Source organism: Nycticebus coucang, chromosome 3 (genome assembly GCF_027406575.1).
Source record: "Nycticebus coucang isolate mNycCou1 chromosome 3, mNycCou1.pri, whole genome shotgun sequence".
NCBI lineage: Eukaryota > Metazoa > Chordata > Mammalia > Primates > Lorisidae > Nycticebus > Nycticebus coucang.
Genome location: NC_069782.1, coordinates 350963 through 378730, shown reverse-complemented (window position 1 = coordinate 378730; position 27768 = coordinate 350963). Strand labels below are relative to the sequence as shown.

Below are 27768 nucleotides of genomic sequence, written 5' to 3'. Positions count from 1 at the left end.
ACAGCAACCTCAATCTCTTTTTTTTTTTGAGCACCTGGGCATGAATTTATTTGGGCAGAGATGGGCGAGAGGGCCCTGCACCTAGAAGAAGGTGTTGGGCCTCTTGGTAGTGAAGCGTGGCTTGTGCTGACAACATAGGACCCGATGGGGCAGTGGGAACTTAATCTTGGAGTCATGGACCTGCTTGACTGCTGGCTGCCGGCACTTGCTGGCTACAGTCTCCTCCACCTTCATGATCTGGATTGAGTGGGCCTGGGCACGGTGCCGGGCACCCATGTCCCGATAGCACTGGGTGACAGCGCCTGCGGTGGTCAGGTCTCAGTATTCCCGGTACATGTTGTGGGTTCCACTGCGAGAGTCACAGCGAAGCCATATGCCAAAGTTCTTCACCCGCAGGGGGAATTTCTCAAACACGTGTGTTTTTCTCCCACAGTACACAATTTCCCCCGAAGACTTCTTCATCTTCTTTAGCTGAGATACAAAGTACCAAAAGCAGGACTTGGCTACAACATGGTTAGGTGCAAAGATCCGCCTACTGTACAGAGGCAGCATGTGGCACTTAGGGGTAGGCAGGTAACACCCCACCACTTTGTACTCTCGAAACGTGCCAGAGGCCTTCATAGCGATCCTTCCACACTTGCCACCACCGGCAAAAGGACCAACCTCAACCTCTTGGGCTTAAGTGATACTCTTGCCTCAGCCTCCCAAGTAGCTGGGACTGTAGGTACCCGCCACAACGCCCAGCTATTTTTTTTTTTTTTTTTTGGTTGTAGTTGTTGTTTGGCAGGCCTGGGCTGGATTCAAACCTGCCAGCTCCAGTGTATGTGGCTGGCACCCTAGCCATTGAGCTGCAAGCACCAAGCTTTGAATCACAACTTTGATACACAATGTTTAATCTTACTCTTTGGAGATGCCAATCCTACTTTTGTTTTATTTAATTAATTAATGTTTGTTTTATTTAATTAATTAATTTATTTATTGAGACGGAGTCTCACTTTGTCGCCCTTGATAGAATGCTGTGGTGTCATAGCTCACAGCAACCTCAAACTCTTGGGCTCAGGTTATTCTCTTTTCTCAGCCTCCTGAGTAGCTGGGATTACAGGTATGAGCCACTGTGCCCATCCCATTTTAACCTTTTTTTCCTTTGAGACAGAGCCTCAAGCTGTTAACCTGGGTAGAGTGCTGTGCCATCACAGCTCACAGCAACCTCCAATTCCTGGGCTCAAGCAATTCTCCTGCCTCTGCCTCCCAAGTAGCTGGGATTGGGGCAAGGTCTGTGGCTCAAAGGAGTGGGGCACTGGCCCCATATACCGGAGGTGGCGGGTTCAAAACCAGCCCTGGCCAAAAACTGCAAAAAAATAAAACAAAACCGGGTAGCACCTGTGGCTCAGTGAGTAGGGCACTGGCCCCATATACCGAGGGTGGCAGTTTCAAACCTGGCCCCAGCCAAACTGCAACAACAACAACAACAAAAAAAAAATAGCCAGGTGTTGCGGCGGACACCTATAATCCCAGCTACTCGGGAGGCTGAGGCAAGAGAATTGCCTAAGCCCAAGAGCTGGAGGTTGCTGTCAGCTGTGATGCTACGGCACTCTACTGAGGGCAACAAAGTGAGACTCTGTCTCAAAAAATAAAACAAAACAAGTAGCTGGGATTACAAGCTGGCAGCCATCATTGTTGTTTGGTGGGCCCGGGCTGAATTCGAACCCGCCAGCTCATTTGTATGTGGCTGGCGCCTTAGCCACCTGAGCCACAGGTGCCGAGCCTTAACCATTTTTTTTTTTGTTTTGTTTTTTGTTTTTTTTTGTAGAGACAGAGTCTCACTTTATTGCCCTCGGTAGAGTGCCGTGGCGTCACATAGCTCACAGCAGCCTCCAACTCTTGAGCTTAAGCGATTCTCTTGCCTCAGCCTCCCGAGTAGCTGGGACTATAGGCGCCCACCACAACGCCCAGCTATTTTTTTGTTGCAGTTCGGCCGGGGCTGGATTTGAACCCACCACCCTCGGCATATGGGGCCGGCGCCCTACTCACTGAGCCACAGGTGCCGCCCAGCCTTAACCATTTTTAAGTATGTAGCTCAGTGCATGAAGTACATTCACAATCATGTATAACTATTACAACTCTTCCTAGGATTTTTTAATTTTCCTTTTCTTTTTTTTTTTGTAGAGACAGAGTTTCACTTTATCGCCCTTGGTAGAGTGCCGTGGCGTCACATAGCTCACAGTAACCTCCAACTCCTGGGCTTAGGCGATTCTCCTGCCTCAGCCTCCCGAGTAGCTGGGACTACAGGTGCCTGCCACAACGCCGGCTATTTTTTTGTTGCAGTTTGGCCGGGGCTGGGTTTGAACACGCCACCCTCGGTATATGGGGCTGGCACCCTGCTCACTGAGCCACAGGCGCCGCCCGGGGATTTTTTAATTTTCCAAAACAGAAACTCTGCCCATTGACTACTAACTCCCAATTACCCCTCACCAAGTCCATGGCAACCATCAATCTACTATATGTCTCCAAATCTGACTATTCTAGGTTCATTATATAAGTGGAATGAGAATATTGTCTTTTTTTTTTTTTTTTAAACAAGGTCTTGGGGCGGCGCCTATGGCTTAAAGGAGTAGGGCACCAGCCCCATATACCAGAGGTGGCAGGTTCAAACCCAACCCCAGCCAAGAACTGCAAAAAAAAAAAAAATAAATAAACAAGGTCTTGCTCTGTCACCCGAGCTAGAGTGCAGTAGTGTCATCACAGCTCACAGTAACCTCAAAATCCCAGACTCAAGGAGTCCTCCTGCCTCATTCTCCTGCATAACTGGGAGTGACCAAGTTTTCTTTTTTTTTTTTTTTAAGAGACAGGGTCTCAATTCATCACCCTCAGTAGAGTGCTGTAGTGTCACAGCTCACAGCAACCTCCAGTTCTTGGGCTTAGGTGATTCTCTTGCCTTAGCCTCCCAAGTAGTCTATAGGTGCCCGCCACAACGCCTGGGTATTTTTTTTTTCTTTGTTGCAGTTTGGCCGGGGCCAGGTTTGAACCCTTAGTATATGCGGCCAGTGCCCTATTTGCTGAGCCACAGGCATTGCCCTTCTTTTTTTGTAGAGACAGAGTCTCACTTTACCGCCTTGAGTAGAGTGCTATGATGTCAAAGGACTCACAGCAACCTCTAGCTCTTGGGCTTCAGCGATTCTCCTGCCTCAGCCTCCCGAGCAGCTGGGACTACCGGCGCCCGCCACAACGCCCGGCTATTTTTTGGTTGCAGTTCAGCGGGGCTGGGTTTGAACCCGCCACCCTCAGTATATGGGGCTGGCGCCCTACTCACTGAGCCACAGGCGCCACCCTGAGAATGGTTCTTCTTCTTTTTTTTTTTTTTTTTTTTTCCAGTTTTGGCCGGGTGCCGGGCTTGAACCTGCCACCCGGTATATGGGCCAGTGCCCTACTCCTTGAGCCACAGGCGCCACCCAGCACTGCCCTTCTTTTCTTTCTTTTCTTTGTTATTGTTGTTGCAGTTTGGCTGGGGCTGGGCTTGAACCCGCCACCCTCGGTATATGGGGCCGGTGCCCTACCCACTGAGCCACAGGCACTGCCCTCTTTTCTTTTCTTTCTTTCTTTCTTTCTTTTTTTTAGAGTTGAGGTCTTGCTGTGTTGCTCAGGGTCTAGAACTCCTGGCCTCAAGTGATCTGTCTTGGCCTCCCAAAGCTAGGTGAGCACCACATCTGTCCAAGTATTGTCTTAACTTCACTTAGCATAATGCCCCCAAGGTTCACCTAGTATTGTAGTGTATGTCAAAATTTCCTTCCCTTTTATTTTTTATTTTTTTTTTTACATATACATGTGTTAGTTTGGTTTCTACTTTTTGCCTTCACAAAATTTAGAAAAGCTTAAAATTTAAAAACAATAGCAATGTTTAAGATAAGGACTAGAAACAAAAACCTCATAAAGAACAGAACAAAGATAAATACATTCAGAAAAGAAATCAGATGATTGCTGCAATGAAATGTTGTGCAATAATAATAATAATAATACAAAAAAAGTAACATTTACATTGTCAAATAAGAATATGTCTATTATAGAATGCTCTGACTGTAAGGTTCAGTATAAAGTCATCAGTTAACTTATTATTATTTTTTTCCCCAAAGTCTCAAAAAATAGACAACTAATATTTATAAATAAAAATAAAAGATAATTTCAAAAAAGAGATCATGCCAAACAAATCTTATAGACAATAGAAAAAGAAGAAATACTTCAAAATCATTCTACTTAATCTGGATACACCTGATATTAAAATTGGAAAAAATATATTATTATAAAAGAAAATTACAAACATATTTCACTTATAAATGAGGGTGCAATATCCTAAAAAACATATTAACAAGTTGAATTAAAAATTAATGTTTGGGAGGCGCCTGTGGCTCAAGGAGTAGGGCGCTGGTCCCATATGCCATAGGTGGTGGGTTCAAACCCAGCCCCAGCCAAAAACCACAAAAAAAAAAAAAAAAAAATTAATGTTTAAGTAATGTACTTTGGTCAAAGTTAAATCCAATTTATGTGAGAATTAGTCACTATTTTCTTTTCTTTTTTTTTCTTTTCCTTTCCCTCACCCCCTCCCTCCTCTGTCTGCTCTCCCCTTCCCTCATGTCCCACCATGTCATTAGTCGTCATTAATTTTCCTCATATCAAAGTTGAAAACATAGGATTCATACTTCTCCATTCCTGTGATGCTTCACTAAGAATAATGTGTTCCACCTCCATCCAGGTTAATACAAATGCTGCAAAATCTCCATTTTTTTAATGGCTAAATAGTATTCCATGGTATACATATACCAGAACTTGCCAATCCATTCCTGGGTTGAAGGGCATTTAGGCTGTTTCCGCATTTTAGCAATTGTAAATTGAGCTACAATAAACGGTCTAAAAGTGTCTTTTTTTTTTTTTTTTTTTTTTTTTTGTAGAGACAGAGTCTCACTTTATGGCCCTTGGTAGAGTGCCGTGGCCTCACACAGCTCACAGCAATCTCCAACTCCTGGGCTTAAGCGATTCTCTTGCCTCAGCCTCCCGAGTAGCTGGGACTACAGGCGCCCGCCACAACGCCCGGCTATTTTTTGGTTGCAGTTTGGCCGGGGCCGGGTTTGAACCTGTCACCCTCAGTATATGGGGCCGGCGCCCTACCGACTGAGCCATAGGCGCTGCCCTAGTACAAGTGTCTTTATAATAAAAGTTTTTTTTTTCCTTCTGGATAGATGCCCAGTAATGGGATTGCAGGATCAAACGGGAGGTCTAGGTTGAGTTCTTTGAGATTTCTCCATACTTCCTTCCAAAAAGGTTGTATTAATTTGCAGTCCCACCAGCAGTGTAAAAGTATTCCTTTCTCTCCACATCTGTGCCAGCATCTGCAGTTTTGAGATTTTGTGATATGGGCCATTCTCGCTGGAGTTAGATGATATCTCAGGGTGGTTTTAATTTGCATTTCTCTAATAATTAGGGATGATGAGCATTTTTTCATGTGTTTGCTAGCCATTCGTCTGTCTTCTTTTTTTTTTTTTTTTTTTTTGTAGAGACAGAGTCTCACTTTATGGCCCTCGGTAGAGTGCCGTGGCCTCACACAGCTCACAGCAACCTCCAACTCCTGGGCTTCAGCGATTCTCTTGCCTCAGCCTCCCGAGTAGCTGGGACTACAGGCGCCCACCACAACGCCCGGCTATTTTTTGGTTGCAGTTTGGCCGGGGCCGGGTTTGAACCCATCACCCTCGGTATATGGGGCCGGCGCCCTACCGACTGAGCCACAGGCGCCGCCCTCGTCTGTCTTCTTTAGAGAAGGTTCTGTTCATCTCTCTTCCCCCATTGATGTATGGAATTGTTGGTTTTTTTCTTGTGGATTAATTTAAGTTCTGTATAGATTCTAGTTATTAAGCTTTTGTCTGATTCAAAATCTGCACATATCCTTTCCCATTGGGTAGGTTGTCTATTTGCTTTGGTTGTCTCCTTGGCTGTACAGAAGCTTTTCAGTTTAATTAAATCCCATTTGTTTATTATTGCTATTGTTGCTATTGCCATGGCAGTCTTCTTCATAAAATCTTTTTCCAGGCCGATATCTTCCAGTGTTTTTCCTATTCTTTCTTTGAGGATTTTTATCGTTTCATGCCTTAAATTTAAGTCCTTTATCCATCTTTTTTTTTTTTTAGCTGTTGCCCTGGGTAGAGTACCACAGCATCACAGCTCACAGCAACCTCCAACTCCTGGCTTTTAAGTGATTCTCTTGCCTCTGCCTCCCAAGTAGCTGGGACTACAGGCGCCCGCCACAACACCCAGCTATTTTTTGGTTGCAGCCATCATGGTTGTTTGGCAGGCCTGGGCTGGATTCGAACCTGCCAGCTCAGGTGTATGTGGCTGGTGCCTTTGCTGCTTGAACCACAGGCCCCAAGCCACCTTTATCCATCTTGAATCAATTTTTGTGAGTGGAGAAAGGTGCGGGTCCAGTTTCAGTCTTTTACATGTAGATATCCAATTCTCCCAGCACCATTTATTGAATAGGGAGTCTTTCCCGCAGTGGATGTTCTTTTTTGGTTTATTGATGATTAGGTGGTTGTAAGTTGTTGGTTTCATTTCCCGGTTTTCTATTCTATTCCAAATGTCTATGTCTCTATTTTTGTGCTAATATCATGCTGTCTTGACCAGTATGGCCTTGTAGTACAGCCTAAAATCTGGTATGGTGATACCCCCAGCTTTGTTTGTATTACTAAGAACTGCCTTAGTAATATGGGTTTTTTTTCTGGTTCCATACAAAACACAGAATCATTTTTTCCAAGTCTTGAAAATAGGATGTTGATATTTTAATAGGGATGGCGTTGAATTGGTAGATTGCTCTGGGAAGTATAGACATTTTAACAATGTTGATTCTTGGGCAGCGCCTGTGGCTCAGTCGGTAAGGCGCCGGCCCCATATACCGAGGGTGGCGGGTTCAAACCTGGCCCCGGCCAAACTGCAACCGAAAAATAGCCGGGCCTTGTGGCAGGTGCCTGTAGTCCCAGCTACTCGGGAGGCTGAGGCAAGAGAATTGCCTTAAGCCCAGGAATTGGAGGTTGCTGTGAGCTGTGTGAGGCCACAGCACTCTACCGAGGGCCATAAAGTGAGACTCTGTCTCTACAAAAAAAAACAATGTTGATTCTTCCCTACCATGAGCATGGTATGTTCTTCCATTTTTTTTTTTTTTTTTTTTAATTTTTTTTTTTGTAGAGACAGTGTCTCACTGTACCGTCCTCGGGTAGAGTGCCATGACTTCACACGGCTCACAGCAACCTCTAACTCTTGGGCTTACGCCATTCTCTTGCCTTAGACTCCCAAACAGCTGGGACTACAGGCACCCGCCACAACACCCGGCTATTTTTTTGTTGCAGTTTGGCCAGGGCTGGGTTTGAACCGCCACCCTCGGCATATGGGGCTGGCACCCTACTCACTGAGCCACAGGCACCGCCCTGTTCTTCCATTTGTTAAAGTCCTCTGCTATTTCCTTTCTTAGGCTTTCATAATTTTCTTTATAGAGGTCCTTCACCTCTTTCATTAGATGTATTCCTAAGTATTTCATTTTCTTTGGGGCTATGGTGAAGGGAGTTGTATCCTTAATTAACCTCTCATCTTGGCTGTTGTTGGCGTATACAAAGACAACTGACTTGTGGACATTGATTTTATATCCTGAGACATTAACTGTATTTTTTGATGACTTCCAAGAGTCTTGTGATTGAGTCTTTAGGGTTCTCTTAAGTATAAGATCATATCATCAGCAAAGAGGGAGAGTTTGACCTCCTCTGCTCCCATTTGGATGCCCTTTATTTTCTTGTCTTGCCTAATTGTATTGGCTAGAACTTCCAGCACTATGTTGAATAATAATGGTGACAGAGGACAACCTTGTCTGGTTCCAGTTCTAAGAGGAAAAGCTTTCAGTTTTACTCCATTCAGTAAAATATTGGCTGTGGGTTTGTCATAGATAGCTTCCATCAGTTTAAGAAATGTGCCACCTATGCCTATTCTCCTCAGTGTTCTAATTAGAAAAGGATGCTGGATCTTATTGAATGCTTTTTCTGCATCTTTTGAGAGGATCATATAGTCTTTGGTTTTGCTTCTGTTAATATGGTGAATAATGTTTATGGACTTGTGTAAATTAAACCAGCCTTGCATCCCTGGGATGAAACCTACTTGATCATGATGTATGACTTTTTTGATGATAAGCTGTAATCTATTGGCTAGGATTTTGTTGAGAATTTTTGCATTTATATTCATTAGTGAAATTGGTCTGAAATTCTCCTTTTTAGTTGTGTCTTTTCCTGATTTTGGTATCAGGGTGATGTTTGCTTCATAGAACATGTTGGGGAAGATTCCTTCCTCCTCAGTTTTTTTAAATAATTTCTGCAGCGTAGGAATAAGCTCTTCTTTGAAGGTTTGATAGAATTCTGGTGTGAAGCCATCCAGACCAGGGCATTTTTTTGTTGGGAGATTTTTTATTGTTTCTTTGATCTCAGTGCTTGAAATTGGTCTGTTCAGGAGATCTATTTCATGTGGGCTAAGTCTAGGGAGAGGGTGTGATTCCAAATATTGATCCATTTCCTTTATATTGTCAAATTTCTGGGCATAAAGTTTCTGGTAGTATTCAGAGAGGATCTCTTGTATCTCTGTGGCATCAGTTGTTATTTCCCCTTTGTCATTTCTGATTGCAGTTACTAGAGATTTTTACTATTTTATTTCTAGTTAGTCTGGCCAAGGTTTATCTATTTTATTTATTTTTTTAAAAAACCAACTCCTTGTTTCATTAATTTTCTGAATTAATTTGTTTTCAATTTCATTAATCTCTGATTTAATTTTGGATATTTCTTTTCTTCTGCTGGGTTTAGGCTTAGATTGTTCTTCTTTTTCCAATTCCATAAGATGGCTTGTGAGTTAGTTCTCTTTCTGTTTTTTGAATGTAGGCTTCTAAAGAGATAAATTTTCCTCTCAAGACTGCTTTTGTTGTATCCCATAGGTTTTGGTAGCTTGTGTCCTCATTGTTGTTGTTATACTCAAGGAAGTTAATGATTTCCTTTTTTTTTTTGTAGAGACAGCATCTTACTCTATCCCCCTCTGTAGTGTGCCGTGGCATCACAACCTCCAACTCCAACTCCAACTCCAACTCCAGCCAGCAACCTCCAACTCCTGGGGGCTTAGGCAATTCTCTTGCTTCAGCCTCCCAAATAGCTGGGACTACAGGCGCCCACCACAATGCCTGGCTATTTTTTTCGTTGTACTTTGGCGGGGGCCAGGCTTAAACCCACCACCCTTGGTATATGGGGCCAGCACCCTACTCACTGAGCCACAGTGCTGCCCATGATTTCCTTTTTATTTCTTCCTGCACCCAACTGTCATTCAGCATAAGGTTGTTTAACTTCCATGCCTTTGTGTTAGGTTGAACGTTTTTGTTGGAATTGAGTTCCACTTTTAGTGCCTTGTGGTCTGAGAAGATGAAAGGTAAAATTTCAATTCTTTTGATTCAATTGAGGTTTGTTTTGTATCCTAGGATATGATCAATTTTGGAGAGTGTTTCATGGGAAGATGAGAAGAATGTATATTCTTTTTTTTTTTTTTTGCAGTTTTTGGCTGGGCTGGGTATGAATCCGCCACCTCCAGTATATGGGACCAGTGCCCTATTCCTTTGAGCCACAGGTGCCGCCCAAGAATGTATATTCTTTATCTTTGGGATGGAGTGTTCTGTATATATATCTATTAAGAATTTCCTTCCCTTTTAAGGCTGAATTCTATTCTATCGTATTATAGACCACATAATTGGTTATCTGTGCATCAGTGGACACTTGTGCTGCTTTCATATGGGGGCTATGTGAATAATACTGCTGTGCGGGTGGGTGTACAAATAATCCTTTGAGTCCATGCTTTCAGTACTTTTTTTTTTTTTTGATACAGTCTTACCTTATCGCCCTCGGTAGAATGCTGTGGTGTCACAGCTCACAGCATCCTTCAACTCCTGGGCTTAGGCAATTCTTTTGCCTCAGCCTCCCCAGTAGCTGGGACTACAGGCGCCCGCCACAACGCCCAGCTATTTTTTTGTTGCAGTTTGGCTGAGGTCGGGTTCAAACCCACCACCCTCTGTATATGGGGCTGGCTCCCTACCCACTGACCCACAGGTGCAGACCGCTTTCAGTGCTTTTTGATACATAGGTAGAAGTGGAATTGCAGGATCATAGGGCAATTCTGTGGTTTACTTTTTGAGGAAACACAAACTATTCTCCATAGGGACTGCACCATTTTACATTCCTACCAGCAGGGGTTTCAGTTTCTTCACATCTTTGCTTAACACTTAACTATTTTCCTTTTGAAACTATCCTTGTGTTAGCAGCACACTGTTTTGATCACTGTAGCTTTGTAGTTAAGTTTTGAAAGTAGGAAGTGTGAGCTCTCCAACTTTGTTCTTTTTCAAGATTGTTTTGGCTATTCAGAGTCCCGTGACACTCCACATGAATTTTAGAATGGGTTTTACTGTTTCTGCAAAAAAAAAAAAAACAAATGCCCTTGAGATTTTGATAGAGGTTGCATTGATGTGTAGATCACTTTGGGTAATGTTATCTTGAACAAATGTGTTTTTGCATTTATTTAAATAGGTCTTCTTTAAGTTGTTTCACCAGTCTTTGCAGTTTTAAGATGCCATCACACAGGGTGGCAATAAAGTTCATGTGCACACTATTTCAATTGCAAACAACTTTATGGCCACTCTGTATATAAAATTGCTTTCTTAATTTTCTTTTTTGGGCTGTTAATTGCTAGTATACAGAAATGCAAATGATTTCTTTTTTTTTTTTTTTTTTTTGGCAGTTTTTGGCCAGGATTGGGTTCGAACCCACCACCCCCAGTGTATGGGGCTGGTGCCCCACTCCTTCAGCCACAAGTGCTGCCCTGCAAATCATTTTTTGTCTTGATTTTGCATTGTACAACTTTGCTTAATTCATTTATTAGCTCTAACAGTTTATGTGGAATCTTTAGAATTTTCTACATTTAAGATGATGTCATTTGGGAATGGAGATAATTTATATTTTCCTTTCTAATTTAGATGGCTTTTATTTCTTTTTTTGCCTAACCACTCTGGTTAGGACTTCCACTATGTCGAATAGAAGAGGCGAGAGTGAGCACCTTGCCTTGTTAGATCTTAGAAGAAGTTTTCAGTCTTTCAACATCAAATATGCTCTTAGGGGTGGCTTTTCATAGATTCCTTTATTGTGTGGCAGAGTTTCCTCCTATTTCTAGTTGATTATTTTTATCAAGAAAGTTTGTTGGGTTTTTTTTTTTTGAGACCGAGTCTCTCTTATTAACCCTTGGTAGAGTGCTGTGGCATCACAGCTCACAGCAATCTCCAAATCCTTGGGCTTAGGTGATTCTCTTGCCTCAGCCTCCCAAGTAGCTGGGACTTCAGGTGACCGCCACAACGCCTGGCTATTTTTTTGTTGCAGTTTGGCCGGGGCTGGGTTTGAACCCACCACCCTCAGAATATGGGGCCGGTACCCTACCCACTGAGCCACAGGCGCGACCCTGTTGAATTTTTTTAAATGCCTTTTCTTTTTTCTCACCGCTATACAAATAAGGATTAAATGTTCTTTGGGGGGTATGAATTGAGAAGATCATTGGTTTTTGTTTTTCATCCTGTTAATGTGATATATTACATTGATTGACTTTCATATGTTGAACTATGTTTCCATTCTGGGAGTGAATCCCACTTTGTCATGGTATTTAATTCTTTGAATATGATGCTGAATTCAGTTTACCAGTATTTTGCATCAGTATTCATAAGGGGTATTGGTCTGTAGTTTTCTTTTCCTGTAGTGCTCTCATCTGGCTTTGGTATCCATGTAATGCTGGCCTCACAGAATGAGTTAGAAAATGTTCCCTCCTCTTCAATTTTTTGGAAGAGGATTGATATTAACTCTTCTTTAAAGGTTTGGTGGAATTCACCAACAAAGCCATCTGGTGAAGGCTTTTCTCCATCAAGAGGTGGGTCTGACTCCATTTGGCAGATGAAGTGACACAGTGAAGCCATCTCCGAGGTTGTGCAAGGTGACATGAGCAGAGAAGATGAAGCCAAGATCTGGCACTGTCTCTGTGGAGGAGGAGATATCAAACAGGCTTCCTGCCTTTCTCCTGCTGCCAATCTCTGGGCAGCAGAGGGTCTGGGACACAGGCTACTGTGGCCCCTGGTATGTGTGAGGTAGCCCATGTTTCTCTCACTGTACTGGTCTGGGAAAGAGCCAGTGTGGGAGATGGGCAGCAGCTGTCCTCATTCAGCCACCTCTGTCTCCCAGCAAGTCCTGAGGTGGCCAGAACCTTTTCTGGGCTTCAATGCATACTGCTTGGGTTTGGGCTTATGCCTCTCCTGCTTGTTCTGGATAGAATCCCTGTGTGCTAGAGAGTTTACACACTTCCAGTAACTCATGGAGACAAAATTACAAAGGAATTCTTCAATTACTTCAAATAATACAAATATCATATAGCAGGCTCAGTGCCCATAGCACAGTGGTTACGGTGCCAGCCACATATACCGAGGCTGGCAGGTTTGAACCCAGGCCAGCTAAGCAACAATGACAACTGCAACAGAAAAATAACTGGGCGTTCTGGAGGGCACCTGTAGTCCCAGCTACTAGGGAGGCTGAGGCAAGAGAATCGCTAAAGTCCAAGAGTTTGAGGTTACTGTGAGCTGTGGCACCATGGCACTCTACCAAGGGCGACATAGTAAGACTGTCTCAAAAATTAAATAAATAATAAAAATTAAAAAAAAATACAAAGAAAAATTGATTTTGAGAAAAGAAAACATACAACAAAATGTGTATGTTATAAAGTGTATTTTATCCAGGAAAACGTTTAGCCTTTTAACAACAGACTGGAAAGCCAGGCATCGTGGTTCACAGAGAGCAGCCTGAGCAAAAATGATAACCCATCTCAACTAAAAATAGAAAAACTGGGGGGGTCAGGGGGACTTGTAGCAGGCACCTGTAGCCCCAGCTACTAGGGAAGCTGAGGCAGGAGGATCACTTGAGCCCCCGAGTCTGAGGTTGCTATAAGCTATGACCCTATGGCACGCTACTCAGGGCAGTAAAGTAAAACTGTCTCAAAAATACAAAAAGAAAGAAACAAAAAAACCCAGAACAGTTTGCTGGTTACCAGAAAACTGAACCCATGAGAAGTTAACATCTGGGAATGGTTTCTCTTCATCATTGTGATTCAGCATTACGAGAAAACTTGGTTTTGTCCTTTGTTTACCCAGGACTTGTTTTTTAAATATACCTGGAATAACTTTTTGCACTTCCAAGTGGAACTATGCATAGCTGCCATTCTCTCCCACACTTCCCGGGAGGAGAGAGCAGATGCCATTGGATCTGAGAGCAGGGTGGAACCTCTGCCTGGGAGTGAAAACAGGAATGTGGAGACCCCGCAGCCTGCACCTGGCCTCCCTGAGAACACGATGGTGACCCATGTAAGTCCAAGCAACTGTCCCTACGATGCGTCTCACTGTAGCCTGAGCCCCCTAGACCATGCTGACATCAGCGTCAGTGGTGGGTACTGCAGCCAGCACCACCAGGGCCTTGTGTGTGATCTGTGGCCTCCTATGGGGTAGGTGGTGCTTCTCTCTTCTCACCTACAAGGGCACTGCATTGTAAAGAAAGCATCCAGGTCACAGAGCTAGTAGAGGCAGGGGCAGCTTCTGCACCAGGCTACTCTTGCCTATTGTCAGCTGCCACTCTCAGAAGAGACACCTGGACACTGCCCTAGGAGTATCCTTCTTTCCAGGGCTATGCTGGGGGATAGCCCCATTGTGTCTGAGCCTCAGTCCATTGTTAGACCAGACCATAAGGGGAAAAGCAAGGGAAAGAGAAAAAGTATCAAATTCCAATGAGAAAACTTCCTGGGGGTTGGACCTTTGTTTTTTTTATTTTTTTTTGAGATAGAAGCCCTCAGTAGAGTGCTAACGCATCATAGCTCACAGCAACCTCAAATTCTTTGGGCTAAAGCAGTCCTCCTGCCTCAGCCTCCCAAGTAGCTAGGACTATAGGTGCCTGCCAAGACACCTGGCTAGTTTTTTTTTTTTTTTTTGTAGAGACAGAGTCTCACTTTACTGCCCTCGGGTAGAGTGCCGTGGCGTCACACGGCTCACAGCAACCTCCAGCTCTTGGGCTTACGCGATTCTCTTGCCTCAGCCTCCCGAGCAGCTGGGACTACAGGCGCCCGTCACAACGCCCGGCTATTTTTTTTTTTTTGTTGTTGTTGCAGTTCGGCCGGGGCTGTGTTTGAACCCGCCACCCTTGGTATATGGGGCCGGCGCCCTACTCACTGAGCCACAGGCGCCGCCCCACCTGGCTAGTTTTTAAGAAATGGGGGTCTTGCTCTTGCTCAGGCTGGTGTTGAACTCCTGAGTTCAACAGTCCACGTGCCTCGGCCTCCCAGAGTGCTAGGTTTATAGGTGAGAGCCACCAATGGACCTTATTTATTATCTTTTTTTTTTTTTTTTTTTTGCAGTTTTTGGCCAGGGCTGGGTTTGAACCCACCACCTCCGGCATATGGGGTCAGCGCCCTACTCCTTTGAGCCACAGACACCACCCTTGGACCTTTTTATTTTTCGTTATTTTATTTTTTTGCAGTTTTTGCCCAGGGCCTGGTTTGAACCCACCGCCTCCAGTATATGGGGCCAGCGCCCTATTCCTTTGAGCCACAGGCGCCGCCACAATGGACCTTTTTAATTAAAACCAGGTGCCTTCACTCTGTGTCACTCCTCCCTTCTCTTCCTCTTGCTGTCCCCTGGGAAGGCTGGTGTATCTGTGTGTTCACAGCTGTCTCTCCCTTGGAGCTATGCACAGGGACTGGTGCCTGGGTCTGTGTCTTACTTCTTTCCTGCCCTTTACGTTGTCACATCTGGCAGAGAGAAGGCCTTTCTAGGTTTCCTCGGGAAAGGAAGGCAAGGAGCAGCTTGGTATCTTGAGCACAAAGAAGACTCAGATGCCACTTGAGGCCATTGGCCTGGTAGGGTAAGGGCAGCAGGGAGCAGCCTGGACTGAGTTGCACGGCTGAAATGAGGACAGAAGCTTAGAAAGGGGCTCCCCAAGTGTCTGGCCAGAGGTCCCATAGATAGGGCTGGAGTGGGCTTATAGATTGCACTCTGCCCTCTCAGGACAGGCGTCCTGGTGCCTTCTGGGTGATGGTCTGGTGGGGCCAGCACTGAAGGATGCAGGTCCAGCCTGGCCCATAGCTGGTGCCACAAGGGTTGAGCAGTTCAGGGCAGTCAGTATTCCTGGTGAGAGCCACATGGCAGAGGGGGTGTTCAGGGGCCACACAGGCCACTGAGGGACTCTCACCCAGATAGCAAGGCCATGGTGTGTAAGGGTGTGAGTCGAAGTCCAGAATAAACATCCCAGGTGCAAAAAACAGTCTGTGTCAGGGTTAGGTGAGAAAAAGTGCTGCAGGCCCAGTGGTTCCTTCTGGGTACTGAGGAAGGTGGTGGAAGAATGGCCATGGGGGCTGGGTGTCCAGGAGCCAGAGGAGGGCAGGGTGTGTCCTGCTATCACACCTGAATTTCAGGGCCCTGGCATGAGCCCCTCTGGTTTAGGGGCTGTGAATGTGCCACACCCCACAGGGCCCTTGGTGCAGACGTCTGGCTGGTTGCCTGCAGAGCCTATTCAGACATGGTGACTACTGGCCCTGCTCAGTCCAGTAGCAGGCAGGGGGTGCATGCAGGCTTGCAGACCCTGACTCTGGCCGCCTGCCCCACAGCTGTTCCAGAAGTGCTGCCTGGTACAGAGGATCCTGGAGGCCTGGGAAGCCAACGACCACACACAGTAAGAGCTGTTCAGACATGAGATGATGCTGCCTGCACAGCTCTAAGGGCAGTGTGGGTGTCAGCTGACTGCTCGGCTCTGTGCTCCTGGGCTGTGAATGCTGCTGGGGAAGGAGGATGGGGAAGATGATAGGGCCAGGCCAAGTTGTGACCAGGAGTGCACTGGGGCAGGGAACCAGCCCCTTCCCCAGAGCCTGTGTTCCCATGTCTGTTCTTGACCTTCCCCAAGAACCTGAGACACCCTCTTTCAGCACTTTTGCACAGAGATGTGTCTTTTTTTTAATCTTCCCATGTTTTCTGTTTAAGTTGGATGTTTCCTATGCCACACGGCCAAAGGTTGGTTCCCACCCAGCCTGTGTTCTGCTGGGAGCAGTCAGGCCCCAGGTGGTACAGGAGGGGTGCAGTGGTATGAACAGAGCCCGGGGCCCACCTGGTGGTGCGGAGGCCACACCCCATCCCATCTGGTGCTTCTGGGCCTAAGCTTTGTAGCTGACAGTCCTGGGCTCAGCTCCTGCTCTGCTGTTCCACCACTGGGACTAGGGCCACACCGTGGCCTTTGTGCCTCAGTTCTCTTGTCTGTGAAGTCGGGATAAGGGCAGTGTCTGTCCCAGCACTTCCTGGTGGTGAGCCTGCACCACATGGCAGGTGCTTTGCAGACGTGTGTCCTGTGAGCAGCTCCAAGTGGCTACTTGAGATTAACCCAGGGCCTATCAGGAGAATTTCCCAGCCACAGGGTGAGGGTAGAAGGCTGCCCTGATGGTGCCTGTCACTTTCAGGGCTGCAGGTGGCATGAGACGTGGCAACATGGGCCACCTCACGAGGATTGCCAACGCGGTGGTGCAGAACCTGGAGCGGGGCCCTGTGCAGACTCACATCCGCGAGGTCATCCGAGGTGAGCACTTCGCCCTGCTCATCCCTCCGCTGGTTGTGAGTGTTAGGTCCCTGACATGGACCGTGTCCTGAGTACCGCTGCCACATGCTGCCCCCAGCCCCTGCCCACAGCAGGTGATAACCACACTGATACTGGGATAGACCCTGCAGCCTCCCTTCTTATCTCAGCTCATGGTGCTCTCTTCTCAGGGTGGGTTGGGTCTGGTTTATTGCTCTATGAGGCAGATATGTGGAGACCCTGTCAGGTTTCTGAGTAGTGGTACAGGAGACCCAGCCCCTGTCAGGCGCAGGTCATGGCTGGTGCTTAGAAGTCCAACCATTGCCAGGCTCTCCTATAGTTCATGGCCATTCACAGTCTTGCCTGAGTGCTGGCCAGCCTCTTTATGTTCCTGCTGTGCTCAGAGCTTATGTGGTATCAAGGACCTTCTTATTCCTAGCACAAGTCTCGGGAGCCAGGGATATGGTGGTACCTGTTTCCTAAGAGCAGGTAGTAGGGACAGGAGTCTTGCTGAGGGTGGTTGGTCCTGCTCTTGGCTTGGGCAGAGCAGCCCCCTGCCCAGTACAGCCTGTGGCCCCTTCCCTGCCCTCAGCCCATGGTACCTGCTGCCCCAGGCACTCTCTACTCCTCACTCCTTCCTGGCGGCCCTCATGTCCTGGGCACACTATCAGGCTCTGTGGCCATGTCCTCATTGGTATGAATATAGGAGTGAACAGGGGAGGGGGCTGGGCAGAGGAAGCAGGTGACTCAGATAAGCCTGTGTGGCCTGTACCCTGTAAGCCTAAGTGGTGCCCAAGCCCCTTGAGGCATGGTTCTAATGGATAGGCAGGTGGACTCAGAGATCCCCAGGAACTGGTGTGTGCATAGATGGGTTAGGACTTTGAGGGTAGGAGCCCAAGTTTGCTGGTGGATGGCAGTCATGCCTGCTATCCTGGGCAGCACATACAGGTCTGGGCCTCAGTGAGGCAGACACCTGTACCCAGTGAAGAGTGTTCACATCGCATGAATCTGCGTGGCCCTCTCAGTGTGGGGCTGCAACCCTACAGGGATGTCATAAAATGGTCTTATTGGTGCAGAGTGCCCGTTGGGAAGGTTGAAGCAGGCACATGCCTGTTGGACCCCCACTGCCCTTGGGGAAGGTGCTGAGATCTGCTCCACATCAAGTTGTTGAGAAAACTGCAGCACAACAGGTGACAGGCACAACCTAGGGGACAGAGGCAGGTACAGGGCTGTGGACCGCACTTGATTGGCCACCTCATTGCCCCCAAGGGTGGTCTTAGCCATGGCCCCTCTCCTGTTTAGGTCCCCTGGGCAGATGTCAGGTAAGAAAGCTCTGGGTGGTCTTCCTTCCCATCCAGCAAATTCCTGCTTTGGGCCCCTCCCAGAACCGTGGAGAAAACGTCTACTCCTGAGGCTCTACTCCACAACCCTGGTGAAGTTAGGGCTGCTGGTCCATTATCACATGTGAAAAGGGCATGTGGGCCAGAGTGGCTTTGCAAATGCAACAGGAGGCAGTCCCTGTGCCAGTGGAGGGTCACAGCAAGTGGGATAGAGGTGGAGCCAGAGAAGGCTCCCCAAGATGGGGAAGTCTGGGGAGGTGAGGGGCATGCAGGAGGCTCTTTAATTTCATACCATTTCCAGATCATGCATCTTTCTGGGGCTGTGATCTTTCCTCAAAAGATAAACACACAGGGGTGGTGCCTGTGGCTCAGAGAGTAGGGTGCCGGTCCCATATACTGAGGGTGGTGAGTTCAAACCCAGCCCTGGCCAAACTGCAACAACAACAACAACAACAACAACAAAATACAAAAATAAATAAACTTAATTTAAAAAAAAACTAAAAAAAAAAAAGATAAACACACAGAGGCCAGTAGGTTGCCTGTGAGCTGATATGGAGAAGGAAACTGGGACACTTTCTCAGACTTGGTTCCATGGTTTCTGTATTTCTAAGAGTGCCTCAAGGGTTCACACAGCAGCAAACTCAGAGCTGTAATGCCCACCGAGGTCTCAGTAAGGTTGGTGTGCCCTGTCCTTACTGTGGCCCCGAGGCCCTGCAGGACCCTTCCTGTCCTGCTCTGGGCACTCAGATGGAGGACCACAGTAGCATGGCTGACCCTCCCAGGACTAGGATGTGCTTGCCCGAGCTTCTGGGTGCCCCACACCACCTTCACAGTCCCCAGGGGCTCACCAGGCAGCACTCCCCTTGCAGGGCTCCCTGCAGATTGCCGTGGCCGCTGGGAAAGCTTTGTGGAGGAGACACTGACAGAAACCAATCGCAGGAACACTGTGGACCTGGTGAGGAGGCGCGGTGCTCTTGAGGCATGTAGCACGGCCTGAGGACACCGACAGGCCAAGGGGGTCAGGAGGCAGCATAGTGCCCAGGCTCAGTCTTGACTGCTCATCTAGCACATGGGTGCCCATGGTTACCCTGCAAGTATATGCAGCCTCTGGTCTGGTGTCTGTAACACAGACCCTGTCCTGTGTCACACCAGGGCTGGCTCCCTGCAGACACATGTGCAGAGCTGCTGTTGGCCCTGAACTGCTTCCCTCTCATGTAAGGAGCTGTAGCTTGTTGGCAAAGGGATCCTTTTGCCTCAGACTATAATGTGCCACCTACAGCAGGGGGTTGAGCCGTCATGGGACCTTGGCCCCACCTGGCTACCTCCTTACAGCATGCCCTGGGCCCAGACATCTGGGTGGGGTCCTGGGGCACTGGGCTGGGCTGGACAGGGTCTGGGGCACTGGACTGGATGGGGTCTGGGCACTGGGCTGGCTCACACTCCCACCCCATCTGGCCTGTGTTTTAGGTGAGCACTCACCACCTTCACTCCTCAAGTGAGGACGAGGACATTGAGGGTGCTTTACCTAACGAGCTGTCCCTTCAGCAGGTGAGGGTGTGGCCGGCACTCTGCACCCTGCCCGGCCTTTCCCAGCGCCTGTGTGCGCTTGCAAGCAGTTAGTCCTCCAGACCTGTCCCTGATAGTATTTCACAAGTGAAGGGGAGAGGGGTCCTGGGGGGAGAACTCCAAAGTCACTTCACTTCAAGGAGACTGCATTTGAAATTTAGTCAATAAAGTGCTATTTTTGACATGACCAGAGTGAATGTGCAGCCTGAGTTTTGGTAGAATGTTGAGCCCTCAACAGACAGAATTTAGTGCCCACTTTTGCTGGAGGAGAAGCTCCCAAACAATCAGAGAGATTTTGGCTTCCAAAGAGTGACCTCCAGGTTTGTGGCCTACTCTATGATGGACACCTTCCCTCCCAGTCTTTCTCCGAATACCAGATCCAGCAGATGACAGCCAACTTCGTGGATCAGTTTGGCTTCAATGATGAGGAATTTGCAGACCAGGACGACAACATCAAGTGAGTCCATTCACATGTGCCAGGAGACCCTCTGCCTCAGACACTGGCATGATCCCCCTCCCTCCCTGCTACTCTCTGGCCTGGTGTTCCCCAGTGAACAGCAAATGTTCCCTGGCTGCTTGAGGGTGCCAAGCCCACTGGACCAGCACTGGCAGAGGCTGTGCTGAGGGCCAGCTCTCATGTTCTTTTTTTTTTTTTTAGAGACAGAGTCTCCCTTTGTCGCCCTCAGTAGAGTGCTGTGGCATCACAGCTCACAGCAACCTCCAGCTCTTGGGCTTAGGTGATTCTTTTGCCTCAGTCTCCTGAGTAGCTGGGACTACAGGCGTCTGCCACAAATGCCCAGCTATTTTTTTGTTGCAATTTGGCCAGGGTTGGTTTCAAACCTGACACCTCAGAATATGGGGCCGGTGCCTTACTCACTGAGCCACAGGAGCCACCCTAGCTCTCTTGTTCTTGCAGCGCCCCGTTCGACAGGATTGCAGAGATTAACTTCAACATTGATGCTGACGAAGACAGTGTGAGTTAGCAGGGGCTGCACCTGGGACACATGGGGGTATTGATGGGGGCAGGACATGCAGCTGTCTTATCTCACTTGCCCAGAAAGCTCAGACTGTGCCCATGGCTTGGCCTTTGTCACCGGGGTACGTGGGGAGCCCTAAGCCAGTGAGGCATATCTGGCAGGGCTAGGAGGGGCCCTGCGTGGGAGCACAGAGCAGAGTTGCCCCCATGCTACCCCATCCCACTCTCTAGCCAGGCAGGAGCCCAGGGCCAGGCCTCTCTTCTTCCTGAGGCCCTCAAGAAACTGACCTCAGGGCTCAGTCCCTGTGGCTCAAGTGGCTAAGGCACCAGCCACATACACCTGAGCTGACGGGTTCGAATCCAGCCCAGCCCACCAAACAACAATGATAGCTGCAACCAAAAAATAGCCAGGCATTGTGGCGGGCGCCTGTAGTCCCAGCTCCTCGGGAGGTGGAGGCAGGAGAATTGCTTGAGCCCAGGAGTTGAAGGTTGCTGTGAGTTGTGATACCACGGCACTCTACCCAGGGCAACAATTTGAGGCTCTGTCTGTCTGAAGAAAAAAAAAAAGAAAAAAACTGACCTCAGGGTTCTGTCCCACAGCCCAGTGCAGCTCTATTTGAGACCTGCTGCAGTGACCGCATCCAGCCCTTTGATGACGATGAGGAGGAGGACATCTGGGAAGACAAGGAGACTCGCTGTGCCACTCGGGCGGTGGTCAGAGCCAGGTATCTGCCCACTGTCCTCTCAAAGCTCTGCCCAGGGGCTGGCAGCAGCTGCTCTGCCAGTGGTCACACCACCTCATAGAACATAAGCCTGGGGCCTGGAGTGCCAGTGACCAGAGGCAGCCAGAGCGCTAAGGCCTGGGTCTAATCAATGTTCTTCTTTCAGGGCCCTTCCTGCCCCTGCTCTTGCCCTGGGCCACCACTGGCCCTCTATCCTGAGCCACTCGGCTTCTGACTCACACTCTCCCTCCAAGGTTTGGAGTCCCCCAGGCTTCAGAGAGCTGTACCAAGGATGGTCTGGAGCACAGAGGCCAGGACAGAAAAGCGAGCTCTGAAGCAGATAGGGATGCCCTTGGAGTGGGCGCCCCCACAGCCCTTGTGAGGAACGAAGACCCCTCCATGGAGGGTGATTCAGAAGGTAGTGCTGGGTGCTGGGGAGTGGATGTGAATGTGGGGGACAGGATGTGGTGTCCCGGCTGGGTGTTGCAGAGGCCTTGTTTGGAGCCAAGACATCTTAAGCCACCTGTGGCTTGCGTCTGTGCTTCTTGTTTGCACATGCCTTTGTGCAGATATGGGGGCAGCAGATGCCCAGGTGTCCTGGGAAGGGGTCCTTCTGCACTATGCCCTGGACCAGATAGTCTCTTGCCTTTACCTCCTCTCCTGTTGTTACTCAGCTGTATCTCCAAGACTTTTTGGTGTCCAGCTGGTCTCCACTAAGGAGAGCTTGCCCCACAGTCTGGGCAGCATGTGTCACATACATGGCCTGACCACCCCTCACATGCATTCAGCGCAGTGGCACAGCCAGATGTTTAGGGCAGGGGCCAGTCCACTCCACAGGCACCACCTCTCGTGAGACCCTTTTCTCACTTCTGCCCTGCAGGTGGCACCAAGCTGCTCAGACTCAGGGGAGGGGCAGGCATCTCTTTTGGGAGGGGCAGCGCCCTCAGTTGAGACTGAAGATGGGCCTCTGGACCTTAGGGAGGCAGGAATGTCCACAACAGGAGGAAGGCAGCCCACACGCAAAGCAAGGGAAGGGGGAGCCGTGCTTGGCAAGCTGCCTTGCCTCTCCCAGGTCTCGTCCTGGGCAGGACATGCTGGACAGAGTGTGGGGGCAGCCATATCACCTCCATATCCATCATCAGCCCTGCACGTGTCCAGCAGCCCCATGTGGGCAGGTGCACAGTGACTCCCACACACCCCAGGGTGTCAGTGGTTTGTCAACTCCTTTGAGCTGCCCTTCTTATTCTCAGTGTTCAGAGGACCTGGGGCCACAACAGCCTCTAGTGGAAACCTGCTCCCAGGGGCACTTCCCAGTCCAAGCATCCATCCTGGGAATAGTCCTATGTTCCCGCTGAGCTCTGTGACGTAGGGTGGATTACGCTGCCTTCCCTCTGCCAACAGCACCCCAGGCCTACCCACACCTGACACTGTCTCTCCCCAGCAGGCGAGTGGACAGCAGTGTTTGATGAACCAGTGAACTCAACACCCACAACTCCAGGAGTGGTGAGGGACAGGGGTTCCAGTGTGTGGGCAGCCAGCGCCTTAGCTCCAGAGGAGAGAGGCTGGGCCAAGTTCACCGACTTCCAGCCTTTCTGCTGGTACCAAATGCATCAGCACATGGGGGCTGAGCCAGGGGTTCCCATCCCCCAAGGGCTCCTACTGATCTCACCCTTGTTTGCAGCACTGAATCAGGGCCCAGATGCAGCTCTCCTGTCGACACAGGGTGCAGCCATGCTGAAGGCAGCCAGAGCCAGGATCTGGAGAAAGCTCGTGAGTAGAAACAGCAATGGCTTCACCCTCTCGCCTATGGGGACACTTGACCGTGTCCAATTCCAGGGCCTAAAGCAGCCCAGCCTCTCCTTGGGGGCAGTGGGAGGGTTAAGCTGTGGCCTAAGATAAGGCCATGTTTCAGTAGTGATGCTGGGGTTTGCATACACCTGTGGAACTGAAGCAGCCATGTGCAGATTGGACCCTCAGCACCGGGGGGCCTGGGAGGGACATCTAGGCCACTAGACTGCCCTCAGAGCCAGATTTGACCCAGCTACAGGGTCCAGGTCTGCATCTGGGTCCTGTGTAGCAGTGTTGGGATTCCAGTGTAAAGAAGAGGGCTGACGGGCGGCGCCTGTGGCTCAGTCGGTAAGGCGCCGGCCCCATATACCGAGGGTGGCGGGTTCAAACCCGGCCCCGGCCGAACTGCAACCAAAAAATAGCTGGGTGTTGTGGCGGGCGCCTGTAGTCCCAGCTACTCGGGAGGCTGAGGCAAGAGAATCGCTTAAGCCCAGGAGTTGGAGGTTGCTGTGAGCTGTGTGAGGCCACGGCACTCTACCGAGGGCCATAAAGTGAGACTCTGTCTCTACCAAAAAAAAAAAAAAAAAAGAAGAGGGCTGATATACTGGTGACAGGAAACCATCCTGGGGCCTGATTATGGCCCCTGGTCCTCAGGCCCCTAGTTAAAATTAGTTCATCCCAAGCAGCCAAAAGCCCTAGGTGAGTAATAGCTGGGTCCCCTCATATCTGTAAGGGTGCCAAGTCCTTTGGGCTTGGGGCTGTAGCAGGGCTACATGGGGCTGAGGAGGCCATCCAAGCTTCTGCTTTCTCATCTGAGGGCATGGCACCCAGTCTCGTGGGGCAGGCTACAGTGTGGCCCTTGTGGGGAGTTCGCAGCAAGTGTATGAGCCTTCACATGGTTCCTGCAGACTCAAGTATGACGGTGCAACAGTAACTGTCGATGTCCCATGTACTGTATACTGGCCCCACACAGGCTTGGGGGCCAAGGCCATGTTGGCTGCACTCTGTGGCTTTCCTGCCCTCATTGGACATCATAGTCCTTCTGTTTTACAGTTGGCCCAGCCTCCCCGTGCACCTGGAATGTGTGTGTCACCAGGAAGGCTCCCCTGGTGGTCTCTGACAGCAGCTCCTCTGGGGGATCTGACAGTGAGGATGATGAGAAGGCAGCTGGTGCCACAGAAAGCATGAGCAGGGGTCCAGGCCCAGAGGCCCCCCTGCTGCCCAAAGTGGCCAGGACCGAGGAGGCTGTCATCAGCAGGTCTGAGTGGGTGGCTAGCCTGCCTGGGTCCTTGGGTGTACAGTGTGGTTTCTAGACTGTCCTCAGCTCTCTGAATGCAGGTTGAGGCCAGGGCCTTCTGACCCAACAGGGCCTGGCTCAGGAACTGCTGTGTGGGCTGAACAGGTTGGGGGGGGGCTTCTTTGACACAGCACCTGTTTTCTCTGTTGAAAGTAGTTGAGAAGACAGGGTCTGTATCCCAGATGGCACCCCAGGATGTGATGAGCAGCCCCTGTCACAGAGGCCCTGATTGGAGAGGACAGCCCAGCTCTTAGGGTTCTGGGAATGGCTGAGCTGCTTGGCACTTGGAGCAACCTGGATTGCAGGGCAGGGCAAGCTTGCACAATTTACTGTCCAGCAGACAAGCATCTGTGGGGCTTGCCTGGACATGTCTCCTGCCCCCAGATTTTTCAGACATGCCCACCTCAAACCAGGCACCTCAGAAACACCTGTTGCACTCAGACAACAGGATAGACTGTGTCTTACAAGCGCACTCAGGCACCTAAAGGCTGGCTAGGGTTGGAGGCTGACGAAGGCCCTCAATTTCCCTCTCACCCATCTCCCCTGGTCAAGAGCTATTCCTGGGGAGTAGGGAGAATGTCCTTTCAGCAAGCTCAACCCTGTATACCCTCCACAGGAAGGTCTCTGGGCCCCATCAGTGAATGGATAGGTTCCTCATGCCTCTGGGGAGCTAGGAGCATCTACACATCAGGAGCTAGTGCTGTCCTGGGAACAGGATGGGCCACAAAAGCCTGGGCCAGTGGGAGGCACCAGCATCAGGAGCAGCTGATGGGAAGGTGGGCCTGGGCTTGCAGGAGCACCAAGGTTCAAGGAGCACACGGAAAGCCCCTGGCTGGACCCCACCAGGAGGGATGAGGTACCACTCACACCAGGCCGTACATCTGGGCAAGGACTTGGCATCTGCTCTTGAGTGAAACTCGAGTTAGTCCATTGTCCTTGACTGCTCCTGGCTCTATGGTTTAAGAAGGGTCAGACCAAGGGTGCTCCCAGCCCGTTACCTTTCCTCCCCCAACAGGTAGGGCAGGTCTGATGCCTTGGAAGGCCCTGCCCATGGGACTCTTGGGTGTCTCCCTTAGCTAGGCTGAGCCAGGCTACCCATTGGCATGGTAGGTCAGCTTTGGTGTGTAGCCTCACCATCTGTGCTCAAAGCTCCTACTTGGCTCATGTGTCAGGGACCCCGGACAGGCATGGCCTGTCCAGCCAGCCACACTGCACTAAGTGTATTTGCGGTAAGTGGGCATAGTCACAGCTCAGGGGGAAAAGGCCAAGGCCACAGAGGCAACTGTTGGGAAGAGAGGCTGTCCTCGTTGACATCAACACTGAGCCAGAGTCCCATATGCTAGAATCACACCAGAGTCCTGAGTGGGCTTAATTCCTTATGAGAAACCTTTACCCTCTTTTCTTAAGCATCCCTCTAAAAGCCTTAAATCTGCTCTAAAAAGCAGGTAATTATCTTCCTGCAGAGTAAGCTACCTCATTCACATGTGTGCTGAAGACCCCTGGAGTTGTCACTGCAGCCCTCCCTGGGCTGGAATCTGGCTCAGAAGCCTTACCATCTGCTGCAGGTGGCCGGGCTGGGCCTTGGGCTATCCCCCACCCACATGTAGTATAAGGTTGGAATTGAAATAAAGCAGCAGGAGGATCCTGGTCCCCTGGAGAATGAGGCACCTTACACATCGAGCAGGTCCTGGGTGTTGCTTGGACAGCCTGAAGTCTTCACAAATGGGAGCCTGTCCTGGCATTTGGAGTTCACACAGCTCCTGGGCTGCCCACAGTGGGCAGGGGCAGGAGGGGCTCTCTCAGGGCACCTTCTGGACCCCTGGGTACCCTGTTGGATTTTGGGCCCCATGAGGTGGGGCGACACTGAGAGTGAGGGCTCTTGTAACCACAGCCCATTTTCGCCACACAGGGCTGAGCATACTGACAGCCCCACCCCTGAGAAAATGACTACTGCCCCAGCCGTGGCTGTATTCCCCACGACCACCACAACCACCGCACCAAGCAAGGCTGACTCCCCTGTGGCTCCCCCAGCAGTCTCCTCTGCAGTGGCTGTGGCAGTCTCCCCAGGACCCATCGTGGTGGTCACCACAGCCCCAGCTACAGTGGTCACTCTGGGGACAGTGACCAAGGACAGGTGAGCAGGGTGGACAATGGAGGAGAGCTGGATGGGGCCTGGGGTCAATAGCCTGAGGGGCAATTCCACCTTGTTCCTTTAGGAAGGACTCCCTGCCAGGAGGAGCTGCCTTAAATGGCCCTGTGTGATGCTGCTGCTGCCTGGCCATGGCCCGCCCTAGTTAGGCTGCATCCTTAATCAAGAAAACTACCTGGTGATGCAATTTGGTTTTCTTTTTTAATTTAATTTAATTTTAAAATAAATGCTGCATTGGTAAAGCTGGCAGTTGGAACCAGTCACACGGCCCAGCTGCGTCTCTCCTGCCCAGCCTTGAGTGGTGCTGCTGGAGGACAATGGATGCACCTCAGCCTTCTCCAGGCTCTGCACACAGCAGTGCCTCAGAGGTGCAGCCTCTGCCCACAGAGCTGGGAGCCAAACCCTGAGATACCACCAGGGCCTGATGGGCCAGAAAGGGTGTGGACACCAAGGCTCAGGTTTCACTGATTTCTTTTTTTAATGGACACAGGAAGAGTCAAGTTTTTGCACTTTGTATCCAACTGTGGCACAGGCCTCCCTGCTGTGGGAATCTGGCCAGGTACAAATTTGACTAGGCAGGCTCTCAGACCCCCAGGGTCCTAGCTGCTCCATGACTCTGGGAGCTGGCATTGAACCAGGCTGCAAAATTTGACTGCCTTAATAAAAACAAGACCACCTGAGCCTGGTAGGGTGTCCCTGTGCCCAGCAGCCTAGGCCACTACTCTGGAGTAGGTGGCTGGCGTGCCTGGTAGGAGCCACTGGTCTGTGAAGAGGGGGAACACAGCAGGGTGCTGGGGGCTCAGGTACTAGCTTCCAGCAGTGCTGGGCAGAGGTTCCAGGAGACCACCCAGAACCCAAATTCCCAATAAAAGCTGGTCCTTCTTACTGGAAACCCTGTGTGGTGTTCAGCTGTAGGCCCCCAGGCCTACCCCGTGGAACAGGGGTACAAGCGACGTCACAGCAGCGGGTCTCTAAACATGAACAAAGGACTGAGCATTTTCTGTTAGAAAATAAAAGTTCAACCTGAAGCTCCTGAGTCAAACACCAGTCTGGTTGGTGGGCCTGAGATGCCAGCATACTCTCCTGCCTTCCCTTGTCCTCAGGCTGAGCTAAATCAGAGGGTTTGTCTGAGAAATGACTCAGTCCCTCTCAGGTCCTGCACTGCCCTGTGCCTGGGGCTGTTTGCAGCATACCCTACCCACAAAC

General features: G+C 49.7%; 1 protein-coding gene and 1 pseudogene across 12 annotated transcripts in view; one reads left to right on the top strand and one right to left on the bottom strand.

The window, feature by feature from the left end:
* Window positions 1–26804, top strand: part of PPP6R2 (protein phosphatase 6 regulatory subunit 2) — a 100338-nt gene extending 73534 nt beyond the window's left edge. For 6 of the 12 annotated variants that reach the window (XM_053586682.1, XM_053586683.1, XM_053586686.1 and 3 more), the window contains 14 exons: window positions 13274–13483; window positions 15772–15836; window positions 16612–16727; window positions 18934–19043; window positions 19532–19612; window positions 19990–20087; window positions 20547–20604; window positions 21207–21331; window positions 21583–21746; window positions 22770–22926; window positions 23010–23098; window positions 24170–24374; window positions 26323–26547; window positions 26630–26804. In XM_053586682.1, coding sequence (XP_053442657.1) covers window positions 13274–13483; window positions 15772–15836; window positions 16612–16727; window positions 18934–19043; window positions 19532–19612; window positions 19990–20087; window positions 20547–20604; window positions 21207–21331; window positions 21583–21746; window positions 22770–22926; window positions 23010–23098; window positions 24170–24374; window positions 26323–26547; window positions 26630–26675 — 1749 coding nt within the window. In that variant the 3' untranslated portion in view covers window positions 26676–26804. The remainder of the gene's footprint in view (window positions 1–13273; window positions 13484–15771; window positions 15837–16611; window positions 16728–18933; window positions 19044–19531; window positions 19613–19989; window positions 20088–20546; window positions 20605–21206; window positions 21332–21582; window positions 21747–22769; window positions 22927–23009; window positions 23099–24169; window positions 24375–26322; window positions 26548–26629) is intronic. The other 6 variants (XM_053586685.1, XM_053586687.1, XM_053586688.1 and 3 more) reach the window with 4 other exon arrangements.
* Window positions 18–655, bottom strand: LOC128582620 (60S ribosomal protein L18a-like; annotated as a pseudogene).
* Window positions 26805–27768: the final 964 nt, after the last annotated feature.